This window comes from Motacilla alba, chromosome 28 (genome assembly GCF_015832195.1).
Source record: "Motacilla alba alba isolate MOTALB_02 chromosome 28, Motacilla_alba_V1.0_pri, whole genome shotgun sequence".
Taxonomy (NCBI): Eukaryota; Metazoa; Chordata; class Aves; order Passeriformes; family Motacillidae; genus Motacilla; species Motacilla alba.
Window position 1 is genome coordinate 2746343 of NC_052043.1, and position 12190 is coordinate 2758532.

At 43.7% G+C, this 12190-nt stretch overlaps 1 protein-coding gene across 9 annotated transcripts in view; it reads left to right on the plus strand.

The window, feature by feature from the left end:
• The window catches only part of MYO9B (myosin IXB), a 44081-nt gene that overhangs the window by 19485 nt on the left and 12406 nt on the right, over positions 1-12190 (plus strand). For 5 of the 9 annotated variants that reach the window (XM_038163864.1, XM_038163865.1, XM_038163869.1 and 2 more), the window contains exons 7-24: positions 47-147; positions 359-488; positions 942-1031; positions 1274-1390; positions 1674-1808; positions 3646-3767; positions 4339-4480; positions 4712-4907; positions 6244-6319; positions 6710-6799; positions 7842-7952; positions 8980-9019; positions 9482-9604; positions 10033-10113; positions 10305-10415; positions 10909-11031; positions 11522-11671; positions 11799-11965. In XM_038163864.1, coding sequence (XP_038019792.1) covers positions 47-147; positions 359-488; positions 942-1031; positions 1274-1390; positions 1674-1808; positions 3646-3767; positions 4339-4480; positions 4712-4907; positions 6244-6319; positions 6710-6799; positions 7842-7952; positions 8980-9019; positions 9482-9604; positions 10033-10113; positions 10305-10415; positions 10909-11031; positions 11522-11671; positions 11799-11965 — 2105 coding nt within the window. The remainder of the gene's footprint in view (positions 1-46; positions 148-358; positions 489-941; positions 1032-1273; positions 1391-1673; positions 1809-3645; positions 3768-4338; positions 4481-4711; positions 4908-6243; positions 6320-6709; positions 6800-7841; positions 7953-8979; positions 9020-9481; positions 9605-10032; positions 10114-10304; positions 10416-10908; positions 11032-11521; positions 11672-11798; positions 11966-12190) is intronic. The other 4 variants (XM_038163866.1, XM_038163873.1, XM_038163867.1 and 1 more) reach the window with 3 other exon arrangements.

Sequence of the window (12190 nt, forward strand, 5' to 3'; positions counted from 1 at the left end):
TCACTCTTTGCCTTTTTTTTTTTTTTTTTTTTATTTCTCTTTGCAGCATAACTTGAAAATTGAAGATGGGGAAGATCTCCGACATGAATTTGAGAGATTAAAGCAAGCCATGGAGATGGTTGGCTTCCTTTCAGCAACAAAGAAACAGTAAGTGCAATTCTGTTAGCTTTTCTTACTGGCAGTTATTGCTCATGGCTTGCAATGAGCAGTTAGGATCCAAGTAATTCTGTAGGGAACGAGGAGAGCTGAGTGTTTGAGAGCCCACAGACTAATTCTTGAGGTAGAAATAGGTCTGCTAACCTGTCATAATGAACTCTCTTAACAAAAATTCTGACATAATTCAATTTTTCCTCCTTAGGATCTTTTCAATACTGTCAGCTATTCTTTATTTGGGCAATGTCACATACAAGAAGAAAGCCACAGGTCGGGATGAAGGGTTGGACGTGGGACCTCCTGAAGTGTTGGACATTCTTTCCCAGCTGTTGAAAGTAGAGTATTTCTCTTTAGCATTAATGTGTGATACAGCTGTTTGTCATGTTCTATCTCAGCATTTCGCTCAGATATCCCAATTGCTGGATCTAAATCTCCTTTGTGATCCACGAAATTCATCTTGTGGGAGGGGAAACATGAAATTAGTGAGATTATTGGGGTTAGAGATGGAATATAACCTACAGCATGGAAATAGAATCTGTTGACTCTCCTATCACAGAGATGAGCAGGAATAGATTCAGTGTAGGTGTGTTCTTTGCCACCACAGGGAAACATCTGAATGAATGTAAACACGATCATTTAAACAAGTTGTAGGACTTGTAAAGCTACTGATGGATGATAAATGTGGTTGTTGTCAAAGAGCTTTAAAGTTGCATGTCCACTGCTGCAGTCAAATAACTCTTTCAGGAGCTTGATGGTGACAGCAGCTCTTGTTCTCTCTTGTTTTGAAGGTTAAACGGGAAATCCTGGTGGAAGTGCTAACAAAAAGAAAAACTGTGACTGCTAATGATAAGCTTATTTTGCCATATAGTCTCAATGAGGTGAGTAAAAAGCACTTGTAGAGTGATTTTAAATAACTGAAACTTGCTTTTTTTGGATTAAAAAAGCTTTTATGGTACACTTTCACATTTTGTAAGGGATGGTTGGAAAGTTAGAAGTTTGGATTAAAGGCAAATTGTGGTTTTATTTATATCTGCTGGGGTTGTAACCTGTGAGTGACACTGGTTTGAAACAGAAATTATTATTTTTTTAAACAAAGTTCTGAAGATTGTTTGATCTGCAGGCAATAACAGCTCGTGATTCCATGGCCAAGTCCTTGTACAGTGCTCTGTTTGATTGGATTGTTCTGCGAATCAATCATGCACTCCTCAACAAGAAGGACATGGAGGAATCTGTTACTGTAAGTCCCTCACAAAACCAAGCCTTTGGAGGCAGTTGTGTGTTTGGACCTAACAGTGAATCCTAGATATGATATATTGATATCTGGGATGAATTTTGATACTTCTCAAGCCCGTGGTAAATTTCCTGGTAATATTTAGTCATGTCTGTTTTCACAGTCGGCAGAACTATTAAATATTTAAAATCTTTCAGCACAGACTGCAGTGCTTTCTGGACTGTTTATCTGCTGGGGGTTCAGGCACTGTATGACAGATTGGTAACTAGATTTCCACATCTTCTTTTAGTGTCTGTCCATTGGTGTACTTGATATTTTTGGATTTGAAGATTTTGAAACCAACAGTTTTGAGCAGTTCTGTATAAATTATGCAAACGAGCAACTTCAGTATTATTTCAATCAGCACATTTTCAAATTGGAGCAGGTAAGAAACGAGAGTGGCTGAAGGGAAACCTGTTTTTATCAAGTGTTTGTTTATTATGCAAACTTAGCTTTTACTCTGCAAAACCCCATGGCATAATTGCTTGAATATTTCTCCAAGTCTTTACTTTTACAGTTTCTTCTTTTGCTATTGCTTGTTCTTGTACTAATGGGGTCTTTCTTCAGAGGGCTGGCACTAAATTTCTGCTTAACTGCAAAAACTAAGATAACATTCAGGTGATCCCAGACAGAAGTCAGCTAAAACTGTGAACTTTGGTATTGGAAGTCTGTGGGTGAGGGGTTGGATTTTGGTGGTTTTGTTTAAATGGTTGGCAAACAGCTTCTCTTACTTTTATCAGCCTGTAAGTATTTAATACCCAGTCTTTGCTGCTTCTCCCACCCAAGTGCATTTAGGGGATACAGCTGTGATCCTGGCAGTGGTTCTGCAATCCTGGTGTTACTGGCATGTGCTGATTGACTGGTTTGCAGGTGGTGTCATCTGACAGACACTCTGAGTGCTGCAGGAGCCAGCAGATCCTGTACCTGGGCTGGGTTTTGGAGGGGGTTTGGTTTGCTCCAGACTTGGTTTTTTTTCCTGCTTTGTGCAGAAGTGTGGTTCTCAGGTCACTGCTGAAAGGAGTCGTTCTCTAGTATGTGGTACTTTGTCAACAACTTTAGGCAAGCATTTTAAAGAAAATAAAATTACCTAACATCCAAACTTTGTGTGTAAACACGATGTTGAGGTCCCTGTTTTGTAACTTAGGGCAGAATTGGCTATCCAGGCTGGCCAGAGTAAATAGTTACATTGTCTTCTTTTTTTTTTCCTAATGCCATTTTTCCAAATAAGCTTAATCCTTGAATGACCCATTTCCTGTATCTCTTGCAGCCTGAGGGCCCTCAGGGAGATCTCTATATCTTTTTAAATAAAGGCTTTTTTGTCTGTGGAAAATGGCATTTCAGTTCTGTAACACGGTGTGCACTGTGTTGGGCAGACTGAATTCCACCTACTTAAAAATAATTCATTTATCATCATCATCTAGACCGTGAGAGGTGCTCTTTGTCCTTTGTTAAACATAAAACTTATTTCATTTGCTGTGTGATTCTTATTTTTACTTTATCATTTTTTTACTTTATTACCTTATCATTAGCTTTTTCTGGTGGGTATTTACAACATTAAGAAAATCTAGTGTTTTGCTTCTGTGTCTTCTAGTGGGAAGCTTGTCTTGTCAAGCATTTGAGGGATTGTCACTTCAGCAGAAGAGCTTCGTGTTCTCTTGTCAGGGAGCTCCAAATGTTCTGAGCCTAAGCAGTATCCATTGCTTCCTGAGGGAAGTTCTGGTGCTGATCTTGTGTAGGCCTTAACTGCGTGTTTTGAAACTTGTTATTTTCTCTGACTGTGCAATATGAAAATTCTAGAACTTGATATTTAACTACTCTCATTTCCCATATTACAAAAGCTATGGAAGAGCAAATAGACTTGAACTCCTCTATGTGTGCCCAGTTTTGCTGGAGTGCTGAGGATGTCCTGTCTGACTCCAGGGTCCTAGGCTGCTGACTGCTGGGAAGGCAATGCACAGAACATTCCTTTCACAGCTTTGGTTTTGAAATAGTTTTACCCCAAACAGACCCTGCTGAGTGACGTGCCTGAGGACCTTTGATCTGTGCCACTGTGCCTGTTCTTCTGTTCTTATTTATAAATTCTCCTTATTTTTGTCTCTGCTGCCTGAACTAACAAACTCCACTTGCTGTAGCTGTCCAAGGCTGTGTTTTAAGCACTTAAACCACAGGACATCAAAGGTCAGGGCACTGTACTGACAAGGGAATTTTCTTGAGCCACACAGGAGGAATATAAGAGTGAAGGGATCACTTGGCACAATATTGACTATACTGATAATGTGGCCTGCATTCACTTAATCAGCAAGAAGCCCACTGGCCTCTTCTATCTGCTGGATGAAGAAAGCAAGTAAGCAACAAACATCTGCAAAAACATATGTGGTAGGGAGGAGGGAAGGACTGTGAAAGGGAACAGAAATACAGCGCTGCAAAAAGGAGAGGAATGTTGTGGGAAGCAAAGGGTTATTTATGACTATGATTTACACTGGGGTTTGCTTCTAATGACTCCAGTATGGTGGTAAAATACATTGATGCTAAAATTGAACTTTGGCTTATGCAAATTTAGGAACTTCCGTGTTTGTGGCTTACCATGGAACTGCAGTTCAAGTAAACTGCATGTCAGGAAGTCTTTAGAGCATTGACTAGCAAGTGTGATAAATAGTTAATGTGGTGCAAACTAAATTCGGCTGCTGAAGTGGGAGGAAACATTGAAGTACACTTGAAACCTCAGGATGTTCTGCTGTGTGTGGAGCTGCTTGGTTGGGATCCAGAAACTGAGCCCACCTTTAAAATTCAAAGCAGGTGTAGAGATCTTGGACAATTAATACTTTCCACAGGCAACAATAAGTGTTCATTCTGTCACCCTAATAAACATACCTGTATTTGAGAAATAGCTGACCTCTTTTGTCTTGTATCCCCAGTTTTCCACACGCCACCAACCAAACTCTGCTGGCAAAATTCAAACAGCAGCATGAGGAGAACAAGTTTTTTGTTGGAACCCCAGTGATGGAACCTGCTTTTATCATTCGCCACTTTGCTGGCAAAGTGAAGTACCAGATCAAAGTACGTGGTAGATCTGATGGGCACAAAAAAAAATCTCCTTGTCTTTCTAGGGGTTTGTCAGGATGTAGAAAATGTCCTGGGAATGGGCTGGATCAGAAAGGTTCTCAGAGTTCTTTGGGTTTGTTTTTTGGGTGGTGGTGTAGACTGGACGGTAACCCTCCCCTATTGTTCTGAATAAACAAACCAGGGAGCTTTTCTGAGATATTGTGGTTCCATGTGCCTGTTTTGCAGGACTTCAGGGAGAAGAACATGGATTACATGAGACCCGACATCGTGGCTCTGCTGCGCAGCAGCGACAGCGCCTTCGTGCGGGAGCTGATCGGGATGGACCCGGTGGCCGTGTTCCGCTGGGCCGTGCTGCGGGCGGCCATCCGTGCCATGGCCGTGTTCGCCCAGGCCGGCCGCGACAGGGCACAGAAAACGGCAGGTGGGGCTGGGGAGCGGCGGGGCTGGACCGGGGAGCAGCGGGGGTGGACCGGGGAACGGCGGGGGTGGACCGGGAGCGACGGGGATGGACCGGGGAACGGCAGGTGGGGCTGGGGGAAGGTAGGGATGGACCGGGGAGTGGCAGGTGGGGCTGGGGAGTGGCAGAGATGGACCAGGGAAGGGCAGGGATGGACCAGGGAACGGCAGGTGGGGCTGGGGGAAGGTAGGGATGGACCGGGGAGTGGCAGGTGGGGCTGGGGAGTGGCAGAGATGGACCAGGGAAGGGCAGGGATGGACCAGGGAACGGCAGGTGGGGCTGAGGAGTGGCAGAGATGGACCAGGGAAGGGCAGGGATGGACCAGGGAACGGCAGGTGGGGCTGGGGAGTGGCAGAGATGGATCAGGGAAGGGCAGGGATGGACCAGGGAACGGCAGGTGGGGCTGGGGAGCGGGAGGGGTGGACCAGGAAACTGCAGGGATGGACCAGGGAATGGCAGGTGGGGCTGGGGAAGGGCAGGGATGGAACAGAAAACAGCAGGTAGGGCACGAGAAGGTGCTGGTAGAGCTGGGAAACTGCAGGTGTGGAATGGGAAACGGCAGGTAGGGCTCAAAAAGTGCAGGTAAGGCATGGGGAAGTGCATGTATGGCTCAGAAAACGGCAGGGATGGAACAGGAGACAGCAGGTGGGGTTAGGGAACAGCAGGTAGGGCACTGGAAAGTGCAGGTACAGAATGGGAAACTGCAGGTAGGGCTCAGGAAAGTGCAGGTAGGGCTGGGAATGTGCAGATATGGCACAGAAAACTGCTCTGAAAATGCTTAATATTCTACAATTGCTCTGCTGGCAAAATGAGTTTGTGGCAAAACTTCATCAACCAGACACCATCTTTGGTGCTGAAGGCAAACTGAGTGTGGAAATGGTTTAATATTAATAATGGAGGAGATTGTCACTGTTCTTACTTGAGGTCATTCACCTTTCCTTCTCTGCAGCATTTCCTGCAGACTGGGACAGACTGAAGTCCTGTTTGTGGAGGTTGAGGGTGGTAGTTCTGGTATTCTCTTCTTATCACTATTCTCATCTTATCAGTGGTTTTGATCTTCTTAAGCTTCTGTGAAATTTCGAGTGAGTATTCAGGATAAATGACTAAATTTGAGCAGCTGCAATTTCCTTTCTAGTAGAAGGGAGTTTGAGCAGCAAAGTACTGTAGCTTGATAAAGGACTGGATAAAAGCTCCAGGCCCTTGGATAGATACTGTGCTTGCTAAAGTTGGTGGTTTGTTTGGGGTTTTTTGCCTGCTCATATCTTTGTCAAAATGCAGTCTTTTGGCTATTTCCTAACAGGAGTGGTACGTCAAGGACCCAGAGTTCCCCTTGGAGAACTCCAGAGATCGAATACGCCGGTAGAAAAAGTTTATCGGTGAGAAACACATCCTTAACCCCTATGGGAACAGCTGAATTGCTGAGCTGGATTTTCATAGATCAAATCTCAACTAGATCTTTCCACAAGGAAAGCACGCTTTATTTCTTCTGTCCTGTTTGCTTTGGCCTTTTTAATACCATCAAAACAACATCTAGCTTATTTTATGTAAGACCCAATGCCACCACATGTTGGGGACAGCCTCAGTTCCATTTACCACTGGGTTTTTCAGTTCTCTGTGGTTGCTGTGTGCAGCTTTTAGCATTGTGTGCTCCTCTGCTGCAAGTCTGGGTCACTGAAGGGGGCAGAGGCAGTCTTACAGAACTGTATCTCTGTAGGGAGATTTGCCTTTCCATGGATATTTAGGCTTTGTACATGTTCCTTTTGCAGCCTCTCAGTGCTCGATTTCTCATTTGATTGTTCTGAGGATTTCGATATAAATGCTTTTCAAGACATCATTTCTTTTTGTGAGAACAAGAAGTAAGTAGCAAAAGGCCTGAACTCCCAGGCTAGGGAGGCACATTTCCAGGACACAGTGACTTTCTCAGTGTGCTCTGGGTGATGGTGAAGCCACAGAGCACTGAAAGTAGTGACTTCATGCTGCTTCCTAATTACTGCATCCTGGACAGCCTCTGTCACTTGGGGAAACAAAGAACTAAATATCCAATTTGTGTGAAAGGATTGGTCACAGCTTACCAGATCTGTTGCCTTGGGATATCTTAGATCTTGATATTCAGAAAAGTTCTGAGGTACCCAGGGAAGCCACAACCCTGTGTAATAATGTTGCTGCCTCTGTGAGCAGCTCAGAATGAGGAGAGCACCTAAGAGTCAGAAGTGATTCTTACACTTCTGTTATTTTTGGTTTGTGCCTCTCTGGAGAGTAAAGAAGGTAAGTTCTGTGCCAGAACACAGCACTTCACAAGAGCACAGTGCATGCTTGAAGAATGGAACGTGCCATGAATTAAGGACCATCCCAGGCTTACTTTGAAGAGCTAAATGTGAATAAGTTTTAAATGGAAATGAAACCCAAAATTTCTTCAAGTATCCCTCTAACAGTTTGTTTATAACTTACTTTTCTGATGTAAGCCTGTTTAAGTGGCCTCATTTGAGTAGTCAAATTTCTCTATAAAAATGTTTACTCTTGGTTATAAAGAAGCTTATATCTACTTGAAAAGGTTCCTTGGCTTAACCAGAAGGGTTACCTGCCCATTAAGTGCATTTTGTTACATTTCCCTCCATTTTCTGAATTGATGGCTCAAGAACTTACCTTAAAACGTAGAATCAGAGAATACATTGAGTATGAGACTCTGGCAATTAAATTTTATAGCACTGATGGAATAGAAAGTGCTGACTTGTCATGAAAATCATTCATGTTTAGGAAAAAGTAGCCTGGGATTGACCTGCTGCATTTTGGAGCACACTTGGTGATGGAACCTTCTGGGGTTTTAACTCCTTTTTTCCCCCCTCTCTCACGGCTGTGTATCTCTGTTTGCCACCTGTGTTTTGCTGTGGATCATTTTAGAGACATGCATGAACAAATCATCGCCAGTATTAAAGGACTGCCCTGGCAGGGTGATGATCCCTGTGAGCTGCTTCGGTCCCTCAGTCAGCTTCAACACCGCTCCCACCTCCTGTGAGTGCTCTGGGTATTGCTTTGAAAGTGCAACGAGAACCAGGCAGTTACTCCAGTCCCTAAAAATGATGCTTGTCCCAAATTTGTCTTTTGAAAAACACTAAACAAGACAACTAAAAATAAAACATCCCTTCTGCAAATAGGCTGTAGAGAACACCTTGTTGCTTCATTGCATTAGTTGAAAGTTAAACCTACTTCTCATGTGAACTTGCTTTAAAAGCCCCAAGTATCTAATATGAGCTTGTTGTTGCAAAATATTCGATAGTGAGATCTCCCACAAGGTGTGACAAATGTTTCCTGAAATTCAGGGTGCTGGTGCTGGATGCATTCCTGGGTTTAGAGTCTTTACATCTGCAGTTCTGTGCTCTGCTGTCTAATAAGTAAATGTGAACTGGGTGGCTCAGAGCAGGAACCTGCCCTATATCACAGAGTTAACATGCTTGGAACCAGCAGGATGTGAACTGCAGCCTTCTTTCTGAGAGCTTGCACTTCTTCACCTTCTGCGTGTGGATGAGAGCTGTGCCTGAGGTGTGTGTCCTGCTCAGACATCCCAGAGCTCCTGGTGCTGGGATGTGCATTGTCCTCCTGGGAGCAGCTGGCTGCTTTCACAGAGCTTCTGTAAAAGTGCCAGCAGCTGTAACTTCAGAATTGAGTACTTTTATTTGCTAGTGCCTTGTGTTATAATGAGTTAGATGACCATCCAGTTGCTAAAGAGAATAACTCTAGAGTAGCCTGTCCAGCAATGCAGTTTTGAATGGCTTTAACTTCAGAGGTGATGTTTCACTTTTGAAAGCTTCCAATACCTACAGAGTTTATTTAAGAAAAATAAATTGTTCTTTTTGCAGAGCAATTTGCATTTCTTGCATTGATCACTTGTAAGAGACATGCATGAACACACCCTGGTGCTGTTGTGCTCATTTTTTTCTGCCTTTACCTTGCCTCATAAATTGCACCAACTTATGGCTTGCTGAAATAATAAAAAATTATGTGCATTTTTTTTCTTAATTTATCTTTAATATTTTCACAGGAAAAGTAGAGGTGTCAAGCAAAAGCAGATCATTCCCAAGGTAATCAGAAAATTTAGATTTCTCTTGGGTATGGGCTTTTTTGCACTGTGAATTTCATTTTGATTGACAGAACTCACTTCAGTACTGTTTTATAGTGTAGGAAAGCTGTGTTATTTATCCTGACAAGCTAAAAAATAGGTGAATGTTCACTTTAATAAGAATTGTTTAATTAGACAGCTGTGAAGATACCATAAGTATATAAAGTCACTTCCAAGTTAGGGAAGGAAAATGCAGTGATTATGTGATTCTCCTTGTTCACCTTACACTCTTGGGGGACAGGGCAGTGGAACAGTTTCACTCTTAAGAAGTGTTTTGTCCCAAAATAGAAATAATCATGAAATATTACATCCCATTGAATGTGGAACTCTGGGTAACTGGTTTCATTCTGACTCATTTCAGACAAAATATTTCCCTTTTAGTTGAAAGACTTGCACTTTGTTGATTATGAAAACTTTTTTGTAGAACTTGCTGGATTCCAAATCTCTGAAGCTCATCATGAGCATGACTCTGCATGATCGGACTACAAAGTCCCTTTTGCACTTGCACAAGAAGAAGAAACCCCCCAGCATAAGTGCCCAGTTCCAGGTAGGTGATACACCTCAGGGAACAGGCCCTCCTGGGCTGATCTAGGCTGGTCTTGCTTGGAAAACCAAGTGGGTTTTGTTCTTGAGGTTTATTTGAAGTAGGGTTTATTGCTTGAATAAAGTCGAGTACATTTTGAGATGCCATTTATGCCATGAAATGTGTCAGTTCTCTGTACTGATCATTCTTGTATGCAGATCTAGTGCTACTGTGAGAGCATGTTCAAACCCTGCTTTAAATTCTCTTGAGAAAAGCTAAAAGCAAATATCAAATACAGGGATGTGCTGAGCAATATGGGAGAATCTGTTTGGATTTTGTATAGCCATGAGACCTGAAACAACCTGATTCCTGAGGCAGAAGCTATCCTGCTGCCAAACACCACTCAAAATGCTGATACCTGAAGAAAAACTTCTGTGACTGTTTCATTTCAGACTTCACTTAACAAGTTGCTGGAGACACTGGGCAGAGCTGAGCCATTCTTCATCCGCTGCATCCGCTCCAATGCAGAGAAGGTGAGGCTGCCTCAGAGCTGAGCTGTGTGCTGAGGTCCAGGGCTTGAGCTTGGAATCTCTATTTCTGCTTGTTCACTACCACTCTGTGTGCAGCTGAAAGGTAGCCAAGGTGTGGAAGGAAGTGTGCTGTCCCTACGACAGCAGCTGGGCTCCTCAGGCTCTCACTGGCTGTTTCCTGCTGTCTTTTCCAGAAGGAGATGCTCTTTGATGAGAGCTTGGTGCTGCAGCAGTTACGGTACACGGGCATGCTGGAAACTGTGCGGATCAGGAGGTCTGGCTACAGTGCCAAATACACATTCCAGGTACAGCGGGAGCTGGAAGAGGGTTGTGCTTTCAGGAATATCTGTTCTCTGCAGAAAACACGTCTTGTGTGTCTTTTCATGACCACTTGGGCTGAGCTGTAAGAATGCACTATAGTTTTGAGAGAGCCTGCATGGTAAAAAGTCATAGTTCAACTGTTGTGGGTCATCTGCCAGTAAATTCTTCCTGGTCGTGTGAAGGAAAACATTCAGAGTGCAGTCAGTGCTGCACAGTGCTGTCTAATGTGGGAACTAGTTTTCTGTAAAAAATTCTGTGTAGGTTTAGAGATCAAATCCAGGTGATCATTCCCGTTAACACGAGGCTGAGTGTAGCCTGCATTTTAGATGGAAAAATAGCTCGGTTTGTATTGAGAGGTGAGTATTTTCAGATCCTTGTAGCTTAAGTGTCTTAAATAGATTTTTATTTTAGAACTAAAACTCCAAACTTGGGAGTTGCCTTCTAACTTTGGTCTCTTGCTGTCTCTGCTTTTTACAGGAATTCATCGACCAGTTTCAGGTGTTACTGCCCAAAAATGCCAAAGCCTCCAAGGAAGACATTTGTGCTTATTTGAATAAACTAAAACTGAATGAAAACTACTATCAAATAGGGAAGACCAAGGTCTGTGAAACTTTCTGTAAGGCAGTAAGAAAAACTGCTGTACACTGCAAAATTCAGTGCAGTTCATTTACAAGTTCTCTGCTTTTTATACCTAAATTGTCTGTTTTAACTCTTGCAAGTGGTGACACAGATGTTACACTTGACCCCTTGGTTTTGATGCCAAGCTGGTTTCTTGACTACAGTCCAAATCCCTGTTATATAGATAGTTTGGGAAATCATTGCTATTGGCATTTGTCAAACAGATCAAAGCTTACATTTTAGAAGGGTTCTGTGAGTTGAAGGCTGTAAGGACAGGTGTGAGTTTTAGAATCCAAACTCTGAAATTTAAAAGGATTTTTATCTTCTGGGCAAGCTGTCAGCCAGTAAGGTTTGGTGCAGTGGTACCAAGCCATTACCACCAGCACCTTATCTGTTGTCTTATTATAGCTCCAGTGGGGGCTGAAGGGCTCCTGTTAACTGCTTCTTGATGGACTTTTCTTTAACTGAACAGGTTTTTATGAAAGAGGCTGAACGGCAGATACTACAGGATACACTACACAAAGAAGTGATCAGGAAAATCATCCTGCTTCAGAGCTGGCTCAGGATGGTTTTGGAAAGGAGACGCTTTCTCAGGATGCGGCAGGCAGCCGTTGTTTTACAGGTATCTTTGAGACCTGCCAACTGTCAGTAACTGTTGTTATTTTCCTAACAACAAACAAACAAACTCTGTCATGGAACACTGCCCACCTTGAGGCAGCCCTCCTCACTTCAGAAATGTCCCTTTGCAGGCGTGCTGGCGCTCCCGCTGTGTCAGGATGGCTCTGCAGAGGAACAACGCTGCCGTGGAGATCCAGGCGGCCTGGAGGCGGCACCGGCAGCGGAAACGCTTCCTGCAGCTCAGGAGGAGACTTTGTCTCCTGCAGGCCCTGGTCAGGGGGCACCTGCAACGGAAGAGGTAAAGGGGAAGGAGCAAGGTGGCATGAAAACATCCATTTAATCACCTGGCTTCACCTGCCAAGCTCAGTTTGTGTGGTGGGGTGACTTAGTCAACAACTTGGTAAATCGTTGCCCAAGGAAGTTGTGGCTGCCCCTGGAAGTGTCCAAGGCCAGGTTGGGTTTGGAACACCCTGGAATAGTGGAAGGTGTCCCATCCCCATGGCGAGGGGGATGGGAATGAGAT